The sequence below is a fragment of the Talpa europaea genome (genome assembly GCF_964194135.1).
Source record: "Talpa europaea genome assembly, chromosome: 2".
Taxonomy (NCBI): domain Eukaryota; kingdom Metazoa; phylum Chordata; class Mammalia; order Eulipotyphla; family Talpidae; genus Talpa; species Talpa europaea.
In genome coordinates, this window is record NC_140068.1 from 149,788,147 (window position 1) to 149,811,279 (window position 23,133).

The following is a 23,133-nucleotide window of genomic DNA, read 5'->3' on the forward strand; positions in this document are numbered from 1 at the left end:
ACTGCAGATATGTTTTTTTCCCCCTCATCCAAGAGTTCCCCAATTCTCAGGGGACACCCATTGGGTGTTCTACAATTTAATTCCATCTGACATGATCCACCCAGAGCTGGTGTCAGATGCCATAGGTTCAGTCCCACAACACCCCCACATTCCTAGACACCAACCGCAAGTCCAGGTAACCACTGTGTGTTCTGTAACCCCATCTTTGGTTCCAGAATTTGTTAAAACAGAATTCAGGAAAACAGTTTACTTACTCAATTACTGATTGATCAGGAAAGAATACAACTTAGGAAGAGTCAGAGGGAAGACAGGCCTAGGGCAAGGGATGGGGGAAGCAGCGTGGAGTTCCCATGCCTCCTCCAGGCTCATCTCCAATGTTCTCCAACCTGGAAGCCCCTAAAACCTCATGCTTTTAGTTTTTTATTTTAATTGTGGCTTTTCTACATAAGGCTGGCTGATTAAATTGTTGGCCATTGGCTATTGGTTCAACCTCCAGGTAGGGATGGTGGTGGGGGTGCAAGTTCCACCCTCTCATCGTGTGGTTGGTTCCCTTAGCAACCAGCCCTCATCCTGTGGTATGTTGGAGCTTTCCAAATATCATCTCATTTCACCTTCAACCTTCTGGATCTATTTTAGGTATGAAGGACAAAGCCCAAATACTGTCACAAACATGAGCCCTGAATAATAGATGGACACCAATGTGTGTGTGTGTGTGTGTGTATGTGTGTGTGTGTAGATTTCTTATTACATCACAACATCTCACCCTCTCTAAGGAAGAATGACTCTTCCCTGCCCTGCTGATATTCATCTCGTCCATATAACTTGCTTTGTCCAGGAAAAATCAAGAAGCCATGGGTACCATTTCTGGGCCAAAGCTTGAACAGTCACAGTTTAGTCTGCCACCTTCTCCTTCCCTTCTGCCACAGCTCTGGCATTGTCCCTGCTAAGCGCTATTTCGTCAGCCTGGGACTCAGAATGAAAATGGTTAGAGCTGAGTCACGACCAGGCTGTGATGAAGAAGTCATGTGAGTGAGGGAGAAAACCATATTTTTATAAGCCATTGAGATGCCAACATCATTGGTCTCTTAGCCTAGGTTGAGAGATACAGTTGTTAGACTAGATTTATGGAAATCCTCTTGAGTATTTACCTGCTCCATCATTACTTTTCCGTAGACTTAGAACACTAGCAGTTTTTACATCAGCCTGGCAGCCCACTTCTGACTGAAATAGCTTTTGGAGCTTCCTCTAACAGAAATCAGATGACTCCAGAGTCCCTGGGAATGTTTGTGATCAGGTGTCTGCCAGTTTTTCAGAGCCCATGGTATTTCCAGTTTCTAAAGTAAACCCCAATTAACAAGCACTTCCCAACAAGAGCCCTTGAGTAGAGTTTATAGACTGGGGTGTGTCTAGAGTGCAGTGTTAGTACGTCAAGATTGAGGATTTTGTAGGATCCCCAATGGATGAAAAAAACTCCTGGACCCCACTGAGTTGAAAGGGAAGCCACTAACCTCTCCATAGCTCAGCATTAATCCAGAGCTTTTCTAGGGTAGACGGCTCTCTGGTGTGTCTTTATTATATGCCAAAATTTCAACAAGCTGCCTTGTCTCTCCCTGAGCTTTTTTTCTCAAACTGACTCCAAAGTGGGACATTGACTATGCAGCTCCCAGAACCTTCCTTGCTGCACTGAAGAAAAGTACTTTCCCCTGACCACCCAACCCCTCTTTTTTTTTTTAAAGATTTATTTATGCATACAAGAACTGGGGTATAGACCAGAGGTGTGGGAGTGAGAGGATTCACCAGAGACAGAGTGGGGAGCAGAACAGGCAGACTGACTGAAATACACTGCTGAGGGGAGCAGCAGGTGAGACAGGAGAGGTCTGCTGTGCCATGTGGGTAGCTCCCTGGCTGGCCGGGGATCAAACTCATGCTGCAGAGGCTGTGGACAGCTTCACAGTGCTGTACTTAACCCTTTGCACCACCAGGGAGGCCCATCACCCTACCCTCTTAATCCCATCCCTTACTGGATTTTTCTGCTTTACTTTAATTACATAAGAAGGGATAAGGATTAAACCAAGCATGTGCACATCAGAATTTTATAGATTCTTCTATAGATTCTTCTTCTTAACAAGTCCATTTATTTAAAACTCAGGCCTCCCTGGTAGCGCAAGGGGTTAAGATGCAACCTATGAAGCTAGCCGCAGCCTCTGCAGCAGGAGAGCCTCTACCCACATGGCAGACCTCTCCTGACTCCCCCGCTGCTCCCCTCAGCAGTGTATTTCAGTCAGTCTGCTGTTCTGTTCCCCACTCTGTCTCTGGTGAATCCTCTCACCCCCCACACCTCTGACCTTTACCCCAGTTTTTGTATGCATAAATAAATAAATCATAAAAAAATACTTAAAAAATCTCTGCTCTGTAGTCTATGACTCTTTCTTGGATGGCTAGCTGCTTGGATTTCTATTTACCAAATGGCTGAGGTTGGGATTTCCACAACCTTCCCCCCAGTGCTTGGGAAGTTTCCTTTTAGGGAAGGGCCCTGGAAGGTCATAACCCCATCATTTCCTAGCAAATTGGCCTGAAGAACAAATTGTGGCAGGACAACAGGTTCTCTTTGTGATCTTGAGTATATAATTTGCACTTAGGGGCTCTAGGGAGGGCTGGTGGACACAGGGTTGTTGAGGATTTATCATCCTGGGGATTACCTTAATGACCACTGTGCGTTTCACTTAAGGAACACAACAGGGTCACATCTAGTGAGTAATGTTGAGTAACCCAGACTCACTGAATGCAGTCCTGGATCCACAAATAATAGTGATAGTGATGGTAATGACACCACCACTAACTGATGCTTATTTGACCCTTACCAAGTATCAGATCCTGGTGTAAGTGTACCTGGAACAGCATGATAGCTGTACTCCAACCACCATTTATTTTATTTATTTATTTATTTATTTATTTATTTATTTATTTATTATTTATACAAGAGCTGGTGTATATGCCAGATGCACGGGAGGGTGTGAGGATTCACCAGAGACAGAGCGGGGAACAGAACAGGCAGACTGACGAAATACACTGCTGAGGGGAGCAGCGGGCGAGACAGGAGAGGTCTGCTGCTCCATGTGGGATTCTCACCAGCCGGCCGGGATCGAACCAGCGCTGCAGAGGCTGTGGACAGCTTCACAGCGCTGCGTTCAACCTGCTGCACCACTAGGGGAGGCCCCCAACCACCATTATAGAGATCAGGAAATGGCAGTGGAGACAGAATAAGTGACTTGAACAAGGTCATATGTCTTGCAAGTGGCAGAGCTAGAATTTGAACCTGGGTTGCATGACCCCAATACCCAGGCTTTTTCCTTTCTGGCACTAGGCTCTCTTTCATTGATCACTGTGTTTACCGTCTGTGTGTCCAACTCAAAAGAAGCCCCCCCTCCTTCTGTAGGGATTTATGGACGAAGGGCGATGTCATTATTTTGTGCATTTTATTGACATTCTCCAAACTGACAAAATATGACAATAGTGACACCCATGAAGCATCTTCTTGTTTTCTTGTTCACATTGCACTTATCCTCTCTGTTGAATCTAGGAGTGGGAAGGCAGCTTGGCTTTGTTTGTTTGTTTGTTTCTTTCTTTCTTTTAAAGATTTATTTATTTATGCATGCTAGAGCTGGGGTGCAGGTCAAACATGCGGTGGGTGAGAGGATCCACTAGAGACAGAGCGGGGAGCCGAACAGGCAGAGCTACTGAAACACACTGCTGAGGGGAGCAGCTGGTGAGACAGGAGAGGTCTGCTGCGCCATGTGTGTCACCTCCCCAGCCGGGGATCGAACTCGTGCTGCAGTGGCTGCAGACAGTCTCACAGCACTGTGTCTCAACCCCCTGTGCCACCAGGGAGGTGCTTGGCTTTAATAGAGCCTAGAAACTGACCTTGGAAGGTTTTCAGAAACCCAAACAGCTCTCTCTTCCCTAAGTGTCATACACAATGGCTTCAGGATTCTTCTTTGGAGCAGCTTCTGGGTTTCCCTGTGACCTGCAAAAAATGCAGCCATTCTGCAGCCCCCAGCACGGCTTCAGGGATGTGCCAGCTCCCACTCATAAAGCTGTGATGAGAGTTTCACAGGTATTAATTCACCTTATCTTCGTAACAACCTTACGAAGTAGATTCCTTTGCTATTACCAGTCACCATCATCCTATTTACAAATAAGGAAACCGAGGTCCTAAAGAGTTAATACACACTTCTTCCTCAGAAAGGGGAAGGTTCAGGGCTCCAACCAGACAGTCTGACCCCAACAGTCACACCCTCAACAAATTGGGATTGGTAGGGGAGGGCAGGGCTGATTCTTCATGGAGATCTTCTCTGAATGTAGAACTTTAGTACAGAGTCAGCCAGTCAGCAGAGGGATGACAACATTGGTGATGCTGGAGAAGGATCCAAAAGATGCTGAAGGTCACCTTCCAATTCTAAGAAGATATCATCCCATGGGTCTCCCTGGTGGCACAGGGCTAAAGACACAGCGCTATCAAGCTATCGCCAGCCACTGCGGCATGAGTTCGATCCCCAGCCAGGGAGCTACCTACATGGCACAGCAGACCTCTCCTGTCTCGCCCGCTGCTCCCCTCAGCAGTGTATTTCAGTCAATCTGCCTGTTCTGCTCCCCATTCTGTCTCTGGTGAATCCTCTCACTCCCCGTGCCTATGGCCTACACCCCGGTTCTTGTTTGTATAAATAAATCTTTAAAAAAAAAGATATGATCTCAAACCCATTAGGTCTAAAAACTGCTTTGAAGTACACATATTGAGTAAACCCTCCCTGAAGAGATGTGAGGACCAATCTGGGATAGGGGTAGGGGTTGGGAAATGTGAAAAGGAGGAGGGACCACTCAGCAAACAACCAAGGGAAGCCATTTATTTAGCCAGAAACACTGAATTCATCATGCCCCCTGGTGTCATGGGCTATCAGACTTTCAGGCTGGTCACCCGTCACCCTTCTGCCTCCTCAATCCTCACATCCTATTGGCTGCTGACATTCCACTCTCGTCTCTGCAGTAAATCCTACATCTGCTGCTTGGGCTGTTAGCACTGTCACTGGCTGTGTTCATGCTATCACCACCTCTCGTCTGGGTGGAAGACAGTCTTTTATGAGTCATTCGTGAGCGTGCACTGAACATGTCAGTGCCTGGCTCCAAACACCAAACTTTCATTCGGTTCCCATTGCTCTTAGAATAAAACTGAAAATTCTCAATCAGGCATTTAAGCCTTTCATGTTATGGCAGAGAAAAAAGGGACTGGAGTGCAAGGGTGAGGAGCGAAGGAGGTGGGGGACAGAAAGATGCCTGTGTGTATTTATTTTGTAACAAATTACCCTAAACTGTGGTGTAATACAAAAGAAGAGACTCTCATAGTTCTGGAGGTAGAAGTTCAAAATCAAGGCTAGGTTGATGGGTCCCCTGAAGGGACTCTCTGGAAGAGTCCCTCCCTGGCCCTTGCTAGCTTCATGTAGCTCCTGGAAATTCTTGACATTCCTTGGCTTGTAACTGCACCCCTCTAATCTGTCTCCACCTCCAGCAGGCTTGCTTCTCTGGGTGTGTGGGTCCAACTCCCCCTTCGCTTTTTATAAAAAGATAGCAGTCATTGCATTTAAATACCATCCCAACTCAGTATGAACTCATTTTAACTTAATTACAGAGACCATATTTCCAAAGACTAAGGTTAGATTCATAGATCCTGGGGGTTATCAGGACTTGACTATATCTTTGGGAGACCTAATTCAACCACTTTCTGTCACACTGCTGGAAATCACAGAACAACACCCCAGAGATGGAATCTTAGGAAAATGTCCCAGATGATGCGAAGAATTTCAGGAACGGAGGACGTAATATTAGCAAGGGCAGGGCCAGATCACCAGGAGAGTTTTTTGAACCAGGGACTAGTATGCATGATCAAAGTAAAATCTAATCAAGAAAAATTGATCTGGAAGCTGGATACGGGAGCGATTACAGGAGGTAAAGGAGGAATTTCAAGGATGAGGATGTCTCGGTCACCCAAAGGCTAGGAGACAGACACAGAACCAAATAGCTAGGCCCAGGGAGCTGTTCATTTTGCCTCCTCTGTTCAGCAATATATCCCAAGAGCCTTGGACAGGGTCTGTCACATAGTAGGTGCTCAGTTAACCAGAGGAATGAATTTCTATTTGTTATATAGAGGAATGAATGGGTGGAGCAAGCAGGGCTTTGACAGTAAGAATGGAGAAGAAGGCAGATGCCACCAGCCTTTCAGAGGTGGCCTGAATTAGCTTGCCCTGTAACAATATGAGGGTGAAAAGTAGGACCAGTTGAGCTGCACTTAAAGCCAAGCCCATAAGGTAGAACCTGTTGGAGACAGAATTGAGCCTCTCTTGGACCACCTGTCTGCCACATAGTGGAGTAGCCTCCTGCTCTCCCTATTTTTCCCCCCATGGAGCGTGACCTTGGAGCACAGGGAACAGAGCTTTATTCCTGTTCCACGTCTCCCAAAGCCCCCAGCACAGAGCAGACTCTCAGTGCACTTAGGAAGGACTGAGTTTCCACAATTACGCAGCATGGAAAGAAACCCCTGGTCCACGTCCACTCCCCCCAGACGCAAACTGTATTTAAGGCTTTTGTACCTCCAACCGCCTGGCACACCATCGGCGCCTCATAAACACTTGTTGAGCCACCCAGAATAATTCTGATTCAGCCGGTTCCGCCGCCCTGGCCGCGAGGGAGGCATCTGGCAAGGCAGGACGCCGGAGTCCGTTGCTATTAAATTCTTATGTAAGAGTTAATGACCCTCCCGGCCCACTTGACATCCCTCCCAAGATAAGGGAAGTGGAAGAAGAAAGGAAGGGCAGAGCACTACACACACACACACACACACACACACACACACACGCACGCACGCACACGCGCGCGCGCGCACACACGGTGTCTTTGCGTGGCAGAAGCACAGAGCCCAGATCAATTTCCAGCCCAGATCAATTTCCAGCCTCCCTGCCCCACAAAGGTCTTAAAACACGGCCGCCTGCTCCGAGTGGGGCGCGCCGAGAGGGGCGCGCGGCGGCCTGGGCACCCCGCGCGCGGCCTCCGCGGGCCCCCCGGGCGCGCCCCGGTTCTGGCTGCGCCCACAGCGGCCGCGCAAGGTGACTCGAGTTCAAGGCGGCGCCCGTGGGGTCCCCGCCGGTGCCGGGGCCACCTCGGCCCGGGGACAGCGGGCGTCCCGCCCCGGGGGTGCCGCGGCCCCGGGCCCCGCCGCCGGCCGCGCGCCCCCGCGCTCGGGGGGCGCCGCGCGGCCGGCTCCGGCCTCCGGGGCGCCGGGTTCCCGGGCGGGGCGCGCGGCCCTCGCGGCGCGGAAGATGGCGGCGCGGCCCGGCCCCGGGCGGCCGCGAGGGGCCGCGGTGCTGCGCGCCCGGCTGGGCCGGCGCGGCTAGAGCGGCGCCAGGGCCCGGGCGCGCGGCCTCCTCCCGCCCGCCCGCCGCCGGCGCGCCCCGCCCCGCGCGCCCGCCCCTCCCCGGGCCCGGCCGTGCCCCGCGTCGCGCTCCCCCGGGATGGCCCGCGCGCCTCGGCGCTGCCTCGCGGAGCTCACGGCGGAGCGGCGGCCGCGCTCGGGGGGCGCGCGGCTGCGGCGCCGCGCGTGAGGGGCCGCCTCGGGCCGAGGGGCGCCGCCAACATGTCGGACACCAAGGTAAAAGTTGCCGTCCGCGTCCGGCCCATGAACCGGCGAGGTGAGCCGCTTTCCGCTCGTTTCCGCGCGCGGGCGGGCGGGCGCGGGGCGCAGGGCGGGGGCAACTTTGCCAAGTGCGGGGCCGCGCGGCTGCGGCGCCCCGAGGGGAGCCGGGGGGGCCGGGGCCGCCGAGCCGGGGCGCCGGCAGACCCGGGCGCCCCTCCCCGGCTCCCCGATCGGCCGCCTCCCGGGGGACCCCCGCGCCGCGCGCCCCGGCGCGCTGGAGGCACCGACGCCCGACTTGGCAACGCCGGTGTCCCCTCTGCTTTCAGAGCTGGAGCTGAACACCAAGTGCGTGGTGGAGATGGAAGGGAACCAGACGGTCCTGCACCCGCCTCCGGCTAACACCAAGCAGGGAGAAAGGTAACGCGGGGCCGGCAGGGCGGGGAGCATCCGAGCCGCGGTCTCCTGCAAGTTTGAGGCAGGAAAATGGGAGCGCTCGCCCCTATTGTTAGGGGGAGGCTTCAAGTTTGCCGCACGCTCCTGTCTGCGGCGCTGGCAAGTCCAAGTTCTCCTCCCGCGGCCCCCACCCCGCACCCCTCCCTGGAGGGCCGCAGCCTGCACCGGCCTCGGGCGGGCGCCCGGGCACCCGCAGGATCAAGGGGCGGGAGGTGGGGCTCTGAGGGGCGCCTGCACATCATCAGCGCAACGACCACATTTTACGGATAAGAAAACTGAGGCCAGACTCGAGGCAAGTGACCGCCCCAAGGCCCGGGAGCCCGAGGGATGCAGGGCGCACTGCGCTGCCAGCATCCTTCGGGGAGATTGTGGAAGGACTTTGCGTGTAAAATGGAAGGAACCCCCCCAACACACACACACACACACACACGCAATCAAGCAAACAATCCTGATGCAGGCTCAGGCCTGAGCCATTTAAAATCTATTTCTTTTTTTTTTGTTGTTGGTGCTGGGTGGAGATAATGCCTGAATGTATTGCGCGAATTTTGATTTTGGAGCAAACAAAAGTCGTGCTCTGAGCTGTGTAGACACTGGGGGATATTTAAAAGGGGGCTGCATTTACTAGATGGCAACATATTTGCATTTGAAAAGTGGTAACTGTTGGATCCTTATTAATTCTGCTCTGTTCCACGCAGCAGTATGGGAAAATGCCCTAAAATAATTAGAATATTTGGCATTTTTCTGGTAAGCCCCCGAGAAGAAAAGGGTTGGAATTCATTCAGTAGAGCGATGCGGGAGCATGTGAAAATAGAAAAGAAAAAAACTGGGGATTTGACAGAATTCGATCCTTTTGGGCATGAGGATGAGTTGTGTTTGTAAACTTCACCTGTTGATCGATGTGCTGCAATTTGGTGGCTATTGGTCTTTTTTAGAGATTGTCACTGAAGAGATACTCTGTCAGGTTTGTTATGTTATTGCTAATAGAAGCAGCTGCCTCCATTCTGTAATCATGTGGTGTTTTACACATAGTTTTGCTAAATTAGGGGGAAGGAATTATTGGAAGTTTGGGCAGCCTTTGCTTTTTGGTGTTAAAGGTAGAGATTTTCAGCCAGGTGGCAAACAGTGTGCAACTTACAGCAGATTGTTATGGTGACAATAAATAGGTGTTATATTTAAAATGCCCCTGTTAAATACTTGCAGTAATGAATGTATCTTTGGGTACTATTTTAGATACATTTTAATTATTTATTACTTTTAGGTACATTTGTAGCAAGCTGGGTGTCTATTTCATGGTCCTAGAAGTGAACTTTTTGCTTAGATGAAAATAGGAGTAGTTTAAATGAGATACCTACACCACCAGCATTTTTTTTCCCCAAACTGGATTTTTTACATTGTTACAGAAAAATCACTCTGCTGAGTCAGTTTCTTCAAAGTCCAGAAAGCAGGTAGATTAGCGTAACTCCTGTTAAGTAGTTGTTGCTTCTGTTTTTTCCATGCTCTGTGTCACTCTTAACCATAAGGAGTGCTATTGTTAGCTACTATTTAATGAAATGAAGCTTTGTCATTTGTGGAGAGAAACAGATTTAATTTTGTGGAATTTGGATAGAAAGTTTCACTGTAGACAGTTGGTAAGAAATTATAAATAATCCATTGATCGTTTTTTAGGGCTGCCTCAATTGCCAATCAGGATCTCTTAAATTCAAATTGAAAGGGTGCTTGGGGGATTTATCCAGTGGTTTGCTGATTAGCATAGCCCCTTATCTGGAGCCATAAGAGCAGTGAAATACAGATGTTCTCTTGTTCAGTCCTCCTGACAGATGTGCTCCTTGGAGTGGCGGATGGGTCTCTTGTGGGATTCTGCCTGGTTACCTTTCATTCAATTTGCAGACAAACTGAGGTGTCAGCTCAGCCATCCTACTAGTAGATTAGGATTACTGTCACTGCAAGGATGAAGACACCAATTGTATTTTGATTTTCACTATGCAGCCTGGTTTCATATTTCTCCACCAGATTTTCCCTCAAAGCTGTGGTGCATTTAAAAATAGAAACAATTTCTCCCTTGGGCTCTGGGTTGATTAATTGCAACAATTCTTCATGTTGTGTTTGTAATTTATTTCTATCATTTGTTTTGGGGTAGAGCTCAGGGCAAGGTGAGAATGTTGTTTTTCTTACCTAGAAATTCAAGGTTTGAAGTGAAGAAATTAATAGTGGCAAGCCTGTGTGAAACTGAGAATTCTGAAACCCCACAAAATTATAAATGTGTTAGCCAGGAGTAGAAATTCTAAGTTACTGAGTGAGAGTTTTCAGTCCAACCAGTAAAAGCCAGCAGGAGTACATTGATTTCCAGGAAAAGAAACAGCTTAGGTTTCATAATTTTCTCCCCTTTTTTGGAATCAAAGCCAGGACTCCATGATGCTGATCTGATCATAGGTTTTGGGAGGTTAATTCTGAAATTGAGGCATTATAATACATTGCAGAGCCTCAGGTTAATGTGCTGGTTACTGTTCTGAAACATGAAAACATATGAATTTGTCTCTTTCTTAAAAAGTCACTGCACTATGTTGGAGACATTTGTGAAGTTCACATCATGTGGTACCACGCTCAGCACATGGGAATCCAAAGATAACTACAGATCCGGGGCCTATGCCAGGGGCTCTCACCTTTGAGAGATAGAGAAATGAAGCTTAAAATGGTTAATATACAGTGTGGCGGATTATGTAGACTCTAGTGTTGCCTTTACAGATACCATATTATTGGGAAATTACATGTTTCCTCTTCTGCCTTCTCCTTGAGGCTGTGAATTTCCTGAGGGCAGGTACCTTGTCTTGCTTACCTTGTCCCATGCCCTGAACAGCACCTGGGACATAGCAAGTGTCTGCACTGAGTTGGTTCGCAGTGTGCGGGTGCACTGAGGTCGGACCCAGGGTCTTAGCAACCTGCAAAGACAGGTGGTTTTGTGCCGATCATGTGGGTGCTGGAAGCACAGGTTCATTTTTTTTTAAGATTGGGAGGAAGTCTTTTGTTAAAGCGAAAACATACCTGCCACACTGTGTTCATGGAACAGGATGTTGAAGCAGGGGAATTCAGAAGGGGGGAATAGAATCAGAGCCCCTAATTTGCCAAAATGGGAATTCATTAAAAATCAAAGTAGAGGGGGCCTTCCTGGTGGCATAAGGGGTTAAGTCTCAGCACTGTCAAGCTATCTGCAGCCACTGCAGCATGAGTTCCATCCCTGGCCAGGGAGATACCCACATGGTGCAGCAGACCTCTCCTGTCTTGACTGCTGCTCCCCTCAGCAGTGTGTTTCAGTAGATCTGCCTGTTCTGTTCCCCACTCTGTCTCTGGTGAATCCTCTCAACCCCATACCTCTGGCCTGTGCACCTGTTCTTGTATGCATACATAAATAAAATAAATCTTTTTAAAAATCAAAGTATAAGCAGACAAACAATGAAAAGTCTTCCTCTCATCACTACTGTCATCCTCTGCCCTTCCCATTCCCTCAGGTCTCCAAAAGGAAGGAAACCATAGTCATTCAGTATTTCTCACACATTTTCATGTGCACATGCACGCACGCGCGTACACACACACACACACACACATACACATATATTTCAACAAATATCTTTCCTAGCTTAAAGACCAGGATACTAAGATGCATTCATTCATCTTTACATCCAGTATGGTTGGAAGTGGTGATTTTTTTTTTAATTTTTTAAAAAATATATTTATTTATTTATACAAGCACTGGGTACAGTCAGAAGCGCGGGAGAGAATTCACCAGAGCCAGAGCAGGGAGCAGAGCAGGCAGAAGGACCGAAGTACACTGCTGAGGGGAGCAGCGGGCAGCAGGAGAGGTCTGCGCGCCATGTGGGACCCTCCTCCAGTGGCCGGGGAGCAGCCGGGGATCGAACTGGCGCTGCAGAGGCTGCTGGCAGCTTCGCAACCCAGCGCTCAATCGCTGCACCACTGGGGAGGCCCGGAAGTGGTGATTTAAACAATATAGATGAGTGGCTTATGCATCTGATCTCCATAACTTTTAGGAAGTGAATCTTTATGATAAAGTGAATCTTTATGATAAAAAATCATCCCAAAGGACGATGATTGGTAGTTTTTTTTATAAAGTTTTTTCTTTTCTGTTTTTATTTTATTTTATCTATTTTTTAAAAAGATTTATTTATTTTTATTTTTTTTAAAGATTTATTTAAGAAACAAGAGCTGGGGTACAGGCCAGAGGTGTGGGGGGTGAGAGGATTCACCAGAGACAGAGTGGGGAACAGGACAGGCAGATTGACTGAAATACACTGCTGAGGAGAGCAGCGGGCGAGTCAGGAGAGGTCTGCTGCACCTAAAGATTTATTTATTTATACATACAAGAGCCGGGGTATAGGCCAGAGATGCGGTGGGGTGTGTGTGAGAAAGGACTCACCAGAGACAGAGCGGGGAACAGAACAGGCAGACTGATCGAAGTACACTGCTGAGGCGGGGCAGCGGACAAGCCATGTGGGCTGCTCCCTGGCCAGCCGGGAATTGAACTTGGGTGCTGCAGAGGCTGCGGATTGCCTCAGAGTGCCGTGCTTAACCCCTTGTACCACCAGGGAGGCCCGGTAGGTTATTTTTTATATCTGATATGCTATTATCATAAATTTATATGAACAAAAAGTTGAGTGTTCCCAGATAATACAATTAACCTACCAAATTATACCAAAAAGCAATGTTCTATTTTGGGCCACCCGGTGGCGCAGGGGTTGAGCGCTGGGTTGCAAAAATGCCTGAGGCCTCTGCGCCACCGGTTCGATCCCCAGCTGCTCCCCGGCCACTGGAGGAGGGTCCCACATGGCGCGCAGACCTCTCCTGCCGCCCGCTGCTCCCCTCAGCAGTGTACTTCGGTCCTTCTGCCTGCTCTGCTCCCCGCTCTGGCTCTGGTGAATTCTCTCACCCTCCCGCGCTTCTGACTGTACCCAGTGCTTGTAAACAAACCATCAAACAAACAAATAAATAAATAAAAAACATGCCTCTATAAAAATAAATAAAATAAAATAAAATAAAAAAGAAATGTTCTATTTTAAGATGGAAAGAACCTAGAATGGGACTTGCTTTTAAGAACATTTTTGTTCTTACTATTTTAGGTGAGTAAATGGTAGCATCCAAGGCAATGTACACGTATAACCTAGCTTAGCTAAAAGAAAAACTGGGCTAAATTTTGGGCTGTTAGTAAAAAGCATCCAAGTTTAACTTCTTGCCCAATTTTCCATGCTGTAGGCGGGCGATGTCGTCTTGTAAAGTATATGAGGGAGGGCGGAAGAGAGGCATTGGATGTTTTCTAGTTCATGCAGTACATGAGCTTTACAGCATTTTATTTCCAAACTGGCTTTCCCTGCCTTTCCACATGCTTCTAGGATATTTGCTGCTCATGTATTTCTGTAGATCAGAAATTTAAATATGTTGGTGATATTTTCAGGCCTTGGTTGAACTTGGGAAAACCTTGCCTGTGAGAAAAGTGGGGGGTGTACTTAACCTTAATTCAACATTTTTTTAATTCTTTTTTTAATTTTTTACATCATTGTTCATTTTTAAACTATATTTGCTTCCCCCCACCCCCTCAGGTGTAGTCCCCATAGAGTTTCCTTCATCAATGCACCTGTGCACCATCACCTCAGACCCCTGTGCTCCTCCTTCTGATCCCTCTTGGGCCTCCTTCCCTGCAGGATGTCTCTGATTTATAATTGTTTGTTTTTGCTTTGTTGTGTTTTATACTGTTATTATTTTTTTTACACTGATGTCTTGGGTTCCCCTATATTCCTGCTGTAAGTGAAACCATCCGGTATTTTTCTTTTTCCTTCTGGCTTATTTCACTGAGCATAATTCCTTCTAGCTCCATCCATGTTGCTGCAAATGACATGTGTTTATCTTTTTTGATTGCTGAGTAATATTCCATGGTGTATATGTACCACATCTTCTTGATCCAGTCATCTATTTTTGGGCATTTGGGTTGTTTCCAGGTTTTACCTATTGTAAATAGTGCTGCAATAAACATAGGGGTACAGGTGCTCTTTTGAATCACTGTTTTGTGTCCTTTGGGTAGATCCCTAGGCGTGGAATTGCTGGATCGTATGTTAGCTCCATTTTTAGTAGACTGAGGAACCTCCACACAGCATTCCATAGTGGTTGGACCAGTTTGCACTCCCACCAGCAGTGCAGGAGAGTTCCTTTTTCACCACATCCTCACCAACATTTGTTGTTGCTTGTTTTTTTGATATGTGCCATTCTCACTGGTGTAAGGTGGTATCTCAATGTGGTTTTAATTTGCATTTCCCTGATTAAAGGGATGTTGTTAATTCAACATTTAAATTACCTGTCTCTTGCCTAAGTCTCTTTAAAGACATTCAAACATGCCAAGTAATCTCTTGATTTCATCTTCCTAGAGATATTCCTCCTCAAGCCTTCTAATGCTACTTGTGAACTGGTGGCCTTCTCTGCCTGGCGTAGCTGCCATTTTGGGATTTCCTGTTACATCATACTAAGGATACCTGTTGACTCTCTCCTGTGTGAAATCTCTTATTTTTCTGTTTCCCTTTTCTTTCTTGCTTTTCGACCCTGGCTGTGTAGAGTATACCATTGAGTAGTAGCTGCCTAGGAAAGGGTGTTTGAGAGGAAATAATTTGAAGCCATGAATATATACATCATTCTACTCGCTCATTTCATTGGTAGTTTGGATAAGAGTCCAAGTTCTATTTTAAATAGGCTAGTTGCTCTCATGTCTTTTACTTCCATTGTTCCTGTTGAAAAGTGCAAAGCTATTTGGATTTCTAATTTTTGGGATGTGACCTAAAATTTCCCTCTTTGGAATCTTATAGAATGTTCTTTTCTCACCCTTCTTTAGGAAAATTACAATAATGAACATTTTTGACCTGGAAATTTATGTTCTTCCGTTCTTAAAAAAAAGTCATTGAATTAATTCAGTTATAAACTCACATCTTTATTTACTTTTCTAGAACACTTACTAGACATGGAGTTTCCTGAATTGGTCATGAATTGTTTTATTTTTCCTTACTACATTTTTTTATCTCCTTTTTTTTTTGGTTCTACCTTCTGGGAGATTTTCTCCAGTTTATCTTCTGCTACATTTTTAATCCAAGAATTCCTTTTTTGATGCCTGATTTATTAAAAAAATTGTTTCTTGATTGTGGTATTTTTCTCCCTCTTTCTAAGGGCATTATTTGTAGTTTCCTTTGTATAGTCTGCTTCCCCTGCCGCCCCCCCCCCCAAGTGTATTGTTTTGTTTGTTTGTGTTGGTCTCTGTCTTTTATGTTAAGGACATTTCTCAGAAGTAGCTTTATCCAGTTACATTTGGATTTTTCTAGGACCACGACTATATGATTGTCATTGTGTTCTCTGCCCAAATTCAAGAAAACCCAGTACACAGAGGCTTTTGTAAAGCCTCATTGCTATTAAAAATATGTATCATTATAAGCTTTTGTCATAGTCCTCTTTTCATTTAATTTCAACGGCTAAAATACAAAATGATTTCCTTTTTCTTAAGAGCATATGTAACTGCTAGAATTGAGAATAGTTACTACCCTAGACAACTCTCATTTTCCCACATTCATGAAGATAATTTGTTGTAGTCAGTGTAAATTATTGGGAACATTGAAAATTCCTACTTTTGGATCACTGTTGCAAAAATTTTTGTTCAGAAATTTTATTTTGGCTGTCAGGTGGGAAAAATTTTCCAAGTGATACCAAACTGACCAGTTTATCACCCTACCACTTAATTTGGCTTCTTGTGGCAAAATCTAGTGAGAGATAATTGGATAACTTGGATTAGTTCCAGATTTCAAGAAAATTATACACGTCATGCGTACATTTCAAAGACATTTATAGGAATAAGTTTCTCCCAAATAGTAGGTTTCCTAAAGACAAGTCAACCACAGTTACCTTTTCCCAAATCCACTAGAGCAGAGAAAGTGTTTATTTAAAATTTAAAGGAGTTGGGAACACATCACCTGCAAAGGAAACATAAGAGTGGAGAAACCCAACAAGACAAACCAGAAACTCAAAAAGAGTACTTTGTACCTTTACAATGTGAGAAATGAAGTTTACTAACACTAGAGCTGTCAATATAGGAAGTAAGCTAAATTTTGTATGGAAATGTGATAAAATGAGTTCATTTCTCTGGGATTCAGGAGCTGTCATTTTAAAGAAGATCACTCTACAAATTACTTCTGGGAATTTTGACTTACAAATGTGATAAGAAAATATGAGACAGTCTTCCCGGGAAATTCGGTTATTTCACCTTACTCCACACAACAATTATGTGGCAACTACACACAGGAAGAAAAGTCAAGTTTTCACATCACTGACATTTTATGTATAAAAATGCATAATTTTTATATTTACAGATCTAAGGTTAGAAAAGTACAGGGGCTCTTTGGATTCAGACACCTCTTCCAAGTCCTCACCACTTCCTTGAAGCCAGTCTTGATTTCATGTTCCTACAGATTGAGTGACTTATTGATGAAATAGGAGTGTTTTACCAAATTGTTCTTGTGATGAGCTTTTCCCATGACAATGCTATCTTTTTACAAAGTGGCTTCTTAAGATGCTACAGTGTTTTAGTATACTTACAGATGAGGCAGAAATAAAAAGGTGGGAAGAGGTAGAATCATAGTCCTGTCATGTCTAACAAAGCAGTCATCTTATTTTCCCTCTACATTTTGTCCTTGTCTGTATAACAAATATCTGTAGTTACAATGTTGTGTTCTGTTTTCCTCTCTTGTATATTTTGCCATACAGCTTTGTTTTCACAATTACGATTTTAATAATTGAACGTTGAGTTTCACATTTTCAACATTTCTTTATTTTTGGACCTGAAGGTTGTTTCTCTTAATGATTATCAGTAATTGAGAGCATGTTCGTGAAACTTTTTAGAATTCTTTGCTTGGAAATTGAAAGATAGTTCTTCTCAAGCAAAGGTAACATAAAATTACGTCTTTGAAGTTGTGTGATAAGAGTTATTCATTTTAATGGAGTTAAAAGTCTACAATTTGTAGATTTAAATATGATGGGTCATGGAAAAATGATTTTATATGGACAGTTACAAGATTGGTGGTTTTCACGCTTGGGTGTGCCTCTGAATCATGTCGAGAGTCCTACCCCGAAAGGTTCTGATCCAGTAGACCTGAGGTGTGGCTTGAGAATTTGCATTTCTAACGAGTTCCTGAGTGGTGATGCTGATGCTGTTATTATAGCTCAAGACCAAGCCTTGAGAGCCATTGGCCTAGACCAACACCATTTCTGTGTTTCTGGAAATATTTTCTATGTCTGCTGTATAATAAAGTAACCATTGGCCATGTGACTGTTGAGCCCTTGAAATGTGGCATGTGCAACTGAGGAGCTGAATTTATATTTTTATTTAACTTTTAACAGTTGTCTGTAGCAGGTGGCTACTGTATTGGACAGCACAGATCTGAACATGATTTTTAACCATAGAGGCACTGTACAATCATCTAGGGTACTTTAAAAATAGATGGCTGGATCCCACTCACCTACACCTACCCCCTGTCAGAAATACTGGCATAATGGGCTAAGACTCACCCTAGGCAACAGGATTTTTTTTAAAAAAAAGTTATTTATGCACACAGGAACTTGGGTGTAGGCCAGAGGTGCACGGTGGTGAGAGGATTCACCAGAGTGGGGAGCAGGACAGGTGGATTTACTGAAATACACTGCTGAGGAGAGCAGCAGGCAAGACAGGAGAGGTCTGCTGTGCCATGTGGGTAGCTCGCTGGCCAGGGATCAAAATTATGCTGCAGAGGCTACGGACATCTTCACAGTTCTGTGCTTAACCCCTTGCATACCAGGGAGGCCCGCAATAGGATTTTTAAATGCCTCCTAGGTGTCCTAATTTCTGTAATTGTTGGTTAACAAATCACCCCAATATGTTGTGATCTAAAATACCCATTTTCTTATGCCCATGGATTCTGTGGGCTGGGAATTCGATGAGAGCAAAGCAGATTTGACTTCTCTTTGCAGCAGTATGTCTCGAACTTGATCTGTGAAGAGTCAAGTCTGGGTGACTAGTCATCTGTCAACTTGACTGTGTTGAGTTTCTAAGGAGGTTAACACACATGCTTACACTTTATCCTCATGTGTGGTCAAGGTTGAAAACCACTGATTTAGTGTAACAAACCAGGTGTTAAAGCCCACCTGTTCATCCTGTCCTTTGATTGTGGTCTTGTATGCAAATCTTCATAACTTTCTCAGAATTAATGTCTGAAGGCCTCATCCAACTGCCCTAAATATTTACCTTATAAGTCAATTTATGCAATTTTAATAGGGTCTCCCTGTGCCAACAGTATGTGTTATTGTAAAAGTAAAGTCTCACAAAGCTAAATAAATTCTTGCACTTTTTTTTTTTTTGAAAAGCCTCCTTTCTAGCCAGGTGTGTTTAAACAAATGCATCTCCTGTTTTTATTTGAATTCTGACAGAGGGGGAAGGAATCAGCTAAATTATCTAGACACAGAGTACTTGCTTATCCTTTCTCCTGACCCTGCCTATTTGGGAAGTACAGGTTCTTCAGGCTAGGTAACCGTGTTTCCATCCCAACCTCAGCTGTGGATCCTCTGTGGAGCTCCCAGCACCCCAACAGGGTGGAACATTAGGGAATAATGCATATAGGAAGCATGGGTGCACCTGCTTCTGCCACTAACTTGAGCTAGCTCTAAATCCTTTACCTTTTTGAGTTTCATCTATAAAACTGAGGGCTTCACTAGAGCATCTGTAAAATTTTTTCAGCTCTTAAATTCAGATTTAGGGCCTCCCTGGTGGCACAAGGGGTTAAGATGCAACCTGTGAAGCTATTTGCAGCCACTGCAGCATGAGTTTGATCTCTAGCCAGGGAGCTGCCCACATGGCGCAGACCTCTCCTGTCTCACTTGCTGCAGTGTATTTCAGTCAGTCTGCCTGTTGTGTTCCCCCCTCTGTCTCTGGTGAGTCCTCTCACCCCCACATCTCTGGCCTGTACCCCAGCTCTTGTATGCATAAATAAATAAATCTTTAAAAAATAAAATAAAATTCAGATTTATCCCAATGGTACTTAGCTATAGCACTGAGTCAGAAAAATTAGTAGGTAACATCAATAGGAGCAAGATATCACATGAACGTGTTGCATTGTAGCTTTTGGTCAGAGTTAGGAAAACTGGGGCGGCTGGGGTCACTGGTCTTGGGAGGCTCTGCTTGCCTGCAGGAGTTGACAGGACGATTGAAGGTGTCAAATGAAAGAAAACAGCCAGGAGCTCACGATAACCAATGTCACCCTCAGCCATTGTGGAGCCCAAGTCCCTTTCATTCTATGTGTCTCGCCCTGCTGGAGCAGCAGCGTTTGCTTGTGCCTATGAGCCAGTGTCTCTCCTCCGATTCGGACCTCTTGATGAGTTTTCATTTTGTCCGTTGCATTCTTTTTGGAATCCAGTTGATTTTTTAAGCTGTTCTCACAGGCATACAACTGTTTCATGCAAAAAGTATGCGTGCATATATGGGGGCGGGGGAATACATTTCCAGAACTCTTTCAAGCTTCCTTGGGCAATGTTTTTTGCTCTTGTGGGCTCTGTTACAACCCTGCCAAAATGCAGTTAAGCCCTAATATTTCTATCGTTGATTGAAAGCAGAGTAATTACTGATTCTAAGTGCCCTTCAAGGTCCGATCTGTAGGTGTGGTGGGCTTTGCTGCTGTTAGAAGAGGGGTGAGGACAGTGGCTGCTTGCAATCCCCTTGGGGGAGGAATTGGGAGCCTAGCTTCATTTTTTTTCAAGAGGGTGAACAGGAAGGAAGCCTTTGAGGAAAGGGAAGCTTTACCCTTTGCTGTTGGTTATTTGTATGTCTTGAGGGGACACTCCCTAGATTCTCCACCCCAGTACTGACCACAGATGTCCATTATTTCAGGGGAAAATCAGAAAAAAGGCAAACGATGGAGAGCTGCCAGGCATTCTGTCGCCAGTATTGAGTAGATGATCTCCCAAATTTTGGAAGTGCAACATACAGTCAACTCACATGTAGTTTGCAGATCAGTATAACACGCCTTTACATATATTTTACATACTGTGGGTTGATAAAACAAGTCCTCAGCATTGCAACTGGTGTGTTCACCTGCTATCCTGGCCAAATAGAGATTGTGTAAAATGTTTATAACTGAACTTAGGGTTCTAACTGCCCTTTTTAAATTTGGGTAACAAACTGTTAGGGTTCTCTGTTTTGTTTTGCCTTTTTGTTCTCTATCCTTAACTACTTCTATTTATATAGTTAATTAAAGTTGAGTGTTCACTATACAAATTGTAACAGGGATTGTTACAGTAGTGCCTTGAGAAAGATCCTTAAAATTACTTGTTTCAAGGGCACTGTTTTGAGTAAGTAGGGAGGAGTGTGGGTAGCAAAACTTATCAAGATAATGGTGTTAAATTTGGGTCTATCCAATTTGAAACATCTGCTTTTTTGATCTAAAGTTACAGTCCAAATAGGTCACATTAGCGTCGTAATGTCACTTTTAACTTTTTTTGAAGCCTTGCAGCCTTGCTGGCTTTGATGGTTAGAATAGTATTTCTCTTTCCCAGATGACAGAGTAGTCTGCCTTTCTATGATGGATTATGCAGTGAAATAATTCCCTAAAATTTCTGATTTACTGTGCTTCTAGGGAACTTTTTTCTCCAAGCTCTATAGCCAGGTTATTATTTATTCAGAACTTGAATCTGACTGTACTGGCTGTGAGATGGTGGGCAGGTCTCCTAGCCCTCCATGCTTGTGTTCCTAATCCATAAAATGGGAATAATAAAAGCACGGATGGGCTTCCCTGGTGGCGCAGGGGCTAAAGTCTCAGCACTATCAAGCTATTGCCAGCCACCGTGGCCTGAGTTCGATCCCCGGCCAGGGAGCTGACCCACATGGTGCAGCAGACCTCTCCTGTCTCACCCACTGCTCCCCCAGCAGTGTATTTCAGTCAGTCTGCCTGTTCTGCTCCCCACTCTGTCTCTGGTGAATCTTCTTAACCCCTGCACCTCTGGTCTACATCCCAGTTCTTGAATGCATAAATACGTAAAAGTAAATCTTTAAAATAAAGCACAGACCCTGCAGGGGTTTGAGGGTCCTCGTGGTCGGTGGCACTAAGCATCCTAAGCTCTGACAGTTTTATTATTTTTACTACTGTGGAGTATTTAAAGCTCATTGACTAGGGATTTGTTTTATTTTTTAATGTCCAGAAAGAAGTCTCAAAATCCCTGCATTAGAATTTCTGATTACTTTTTATTTAAATGGATGTGCTTTAAAGACTATCTGTGCATGTCCAATCAAGCATTTCACCTCTCAGGGGATAGACCTCAGAGAACTGCTTTGCTGAGAGGAACACAGTGAATTTTCTTGAAGGGGCATTTCCTTGTTAGACTGGGGCTTACCATTTTCTGGTCACTTAGCAATCATTCAATTAGGTAAATGGTTGATGTTCAGAAATTTTATGTGGAGCCCTGTAAGAAGTAACTGTTCTTGACAAAACCTTGACATGTTTTTCAAAGTGTCTGGGCAGGGCCTCCCTGGTGGCACAGGTGGTTGAGTGCAGCACTGTGAAGCTGGCCACAGCCTCTGCAGTGCAGGTTCGATTCCCGGCTGGCCGGGGAGCTACCCACATGGCACAGCAGACCTCTCCTGACTCGCCCACTGCTCCCCTCAGCAGTGTATTTCAGTTAGTCTGCCTGTTCTGTTCCCCACTGTGTCTCTGGTGAATCCTCTCACCCTCTCATGTATCTGGCCTGTACCCCAGTTCTTGTATAAATAAACAAATAAATCTTTTTTAAAAAAAAGTGTCTAGGCAGAATGGGGGCTGATGATGGGACTGTGTATGAGAGCCAGGGATGATGACCTGAGTGGGAAAACCTCAGTGCAAATAGCCTGCCCTGGAATTCACCTGCTAAACTGACTACCCAGAGGGCCTGTTTGGAGATCCGTCCTGGGCCTTAGTGGTGGCACTGGGGCAGGGAAACCTAAGCTCTGTGTTCCAGTAACTGCGTGCTGGTCCCTTGTTACCTTGGAGAGCATCACATTCTCAATAGATGTTTGTTGTACCTGGTTATTAACTGGATATGTGGTCACTAGATTTTATTAGTAGGGATACTCACTGTCGGTCAGCACTACTAGTCACAAACTGACTTCTGCAAAAAAGACTGAAACTACTAAAATATTGTGTTAGGTGACAACTAGGTTTCTGTATGATTTTTTTCCCCTTCCTGAGACAGTTGATCTTTCTGTCTCAGTTCCCAGACTGGTGGCTCTTTCTCCATGTTGAAAATGTGGACTCAGAGCCACTCCACTAAAACTTCAAGATAGAAAGATATTTTTATTTGTATATCTGGTTCTCTGGCTCCCCCCTTATGTGAAGCTATTTTATCTCTGGATTCTTATTGATTTTTTATTTGTAATCATTTGGGTTTTGGCATTCTTTACAGACACTAAAACTTGGAAGTTATTTTTAGTCTAGTTCATAGAAATATTCTAGTTTCTTTTGAATTTACTAGTTATTTTCTTAACTTTTTTCAAAAAATTGTCATGTGACATGAGTACACACATATTTACGGTGTTTTTCTAAATAAAGGATATGTCTGCTTGCTCAGAAATTTTAACCAATTTATTCTATTTTCTGTGTGTAGCGATACAAAAACTACAGTATAAATATTCAGGAAAAACTAGCAAAAGATCACAGTAAGTTTTGATGTGCTATCGGGTCATTTTACATGCGTGGACATACAGTGTGTGTATGACTGCTGAGCAGAAATAGGACCTGGTATGAGTGCTGAGCAGAAATAGGTTATAGGGTCTCCCTGGTGGTGCAGTGGTTGAGCGCTGGGCTGCGAAGCTGCCCGCAGCCTCTGCAGTGCTGGTTCTATCCCCAGCCGCTTGGAGAGTGTCCCACATGGCGCGCAGACCTCTCCTGCCGCGGCTCCCCTCAGCAGTGTACTTCGTCAGT

At 45.3% G+C, this 23,133-nt stretch overlaps 1 protein-coding gene across 1 annotated transcript in view; it reads left to right on the top strand.

Annotated features, from left to right (window-relative positions):
* Positions 1-7,678: 7,678 nt before the first annotated feature.
* Positions 7,679-23,133, top strand: part of KIF13A (kinesin family member 13A) — a gene marked incomplete at both ends in the record, with an annotated part of 200,407 nt that continues 184,952 nt past the window's right edge. The window contains 2 exons of the mRNA XM_084259533.1: positions 7,679-7,733; positions 8,005-8,095. Of these exons, the coding sequence (XP_084115659.1) occupies positions 7,679-7,733; positions 8,005-8,095 (146 nt within the window). The remainder of the gene's footprint in view (positions 7,734-8,004; positions 8,096-23,133) is intronic.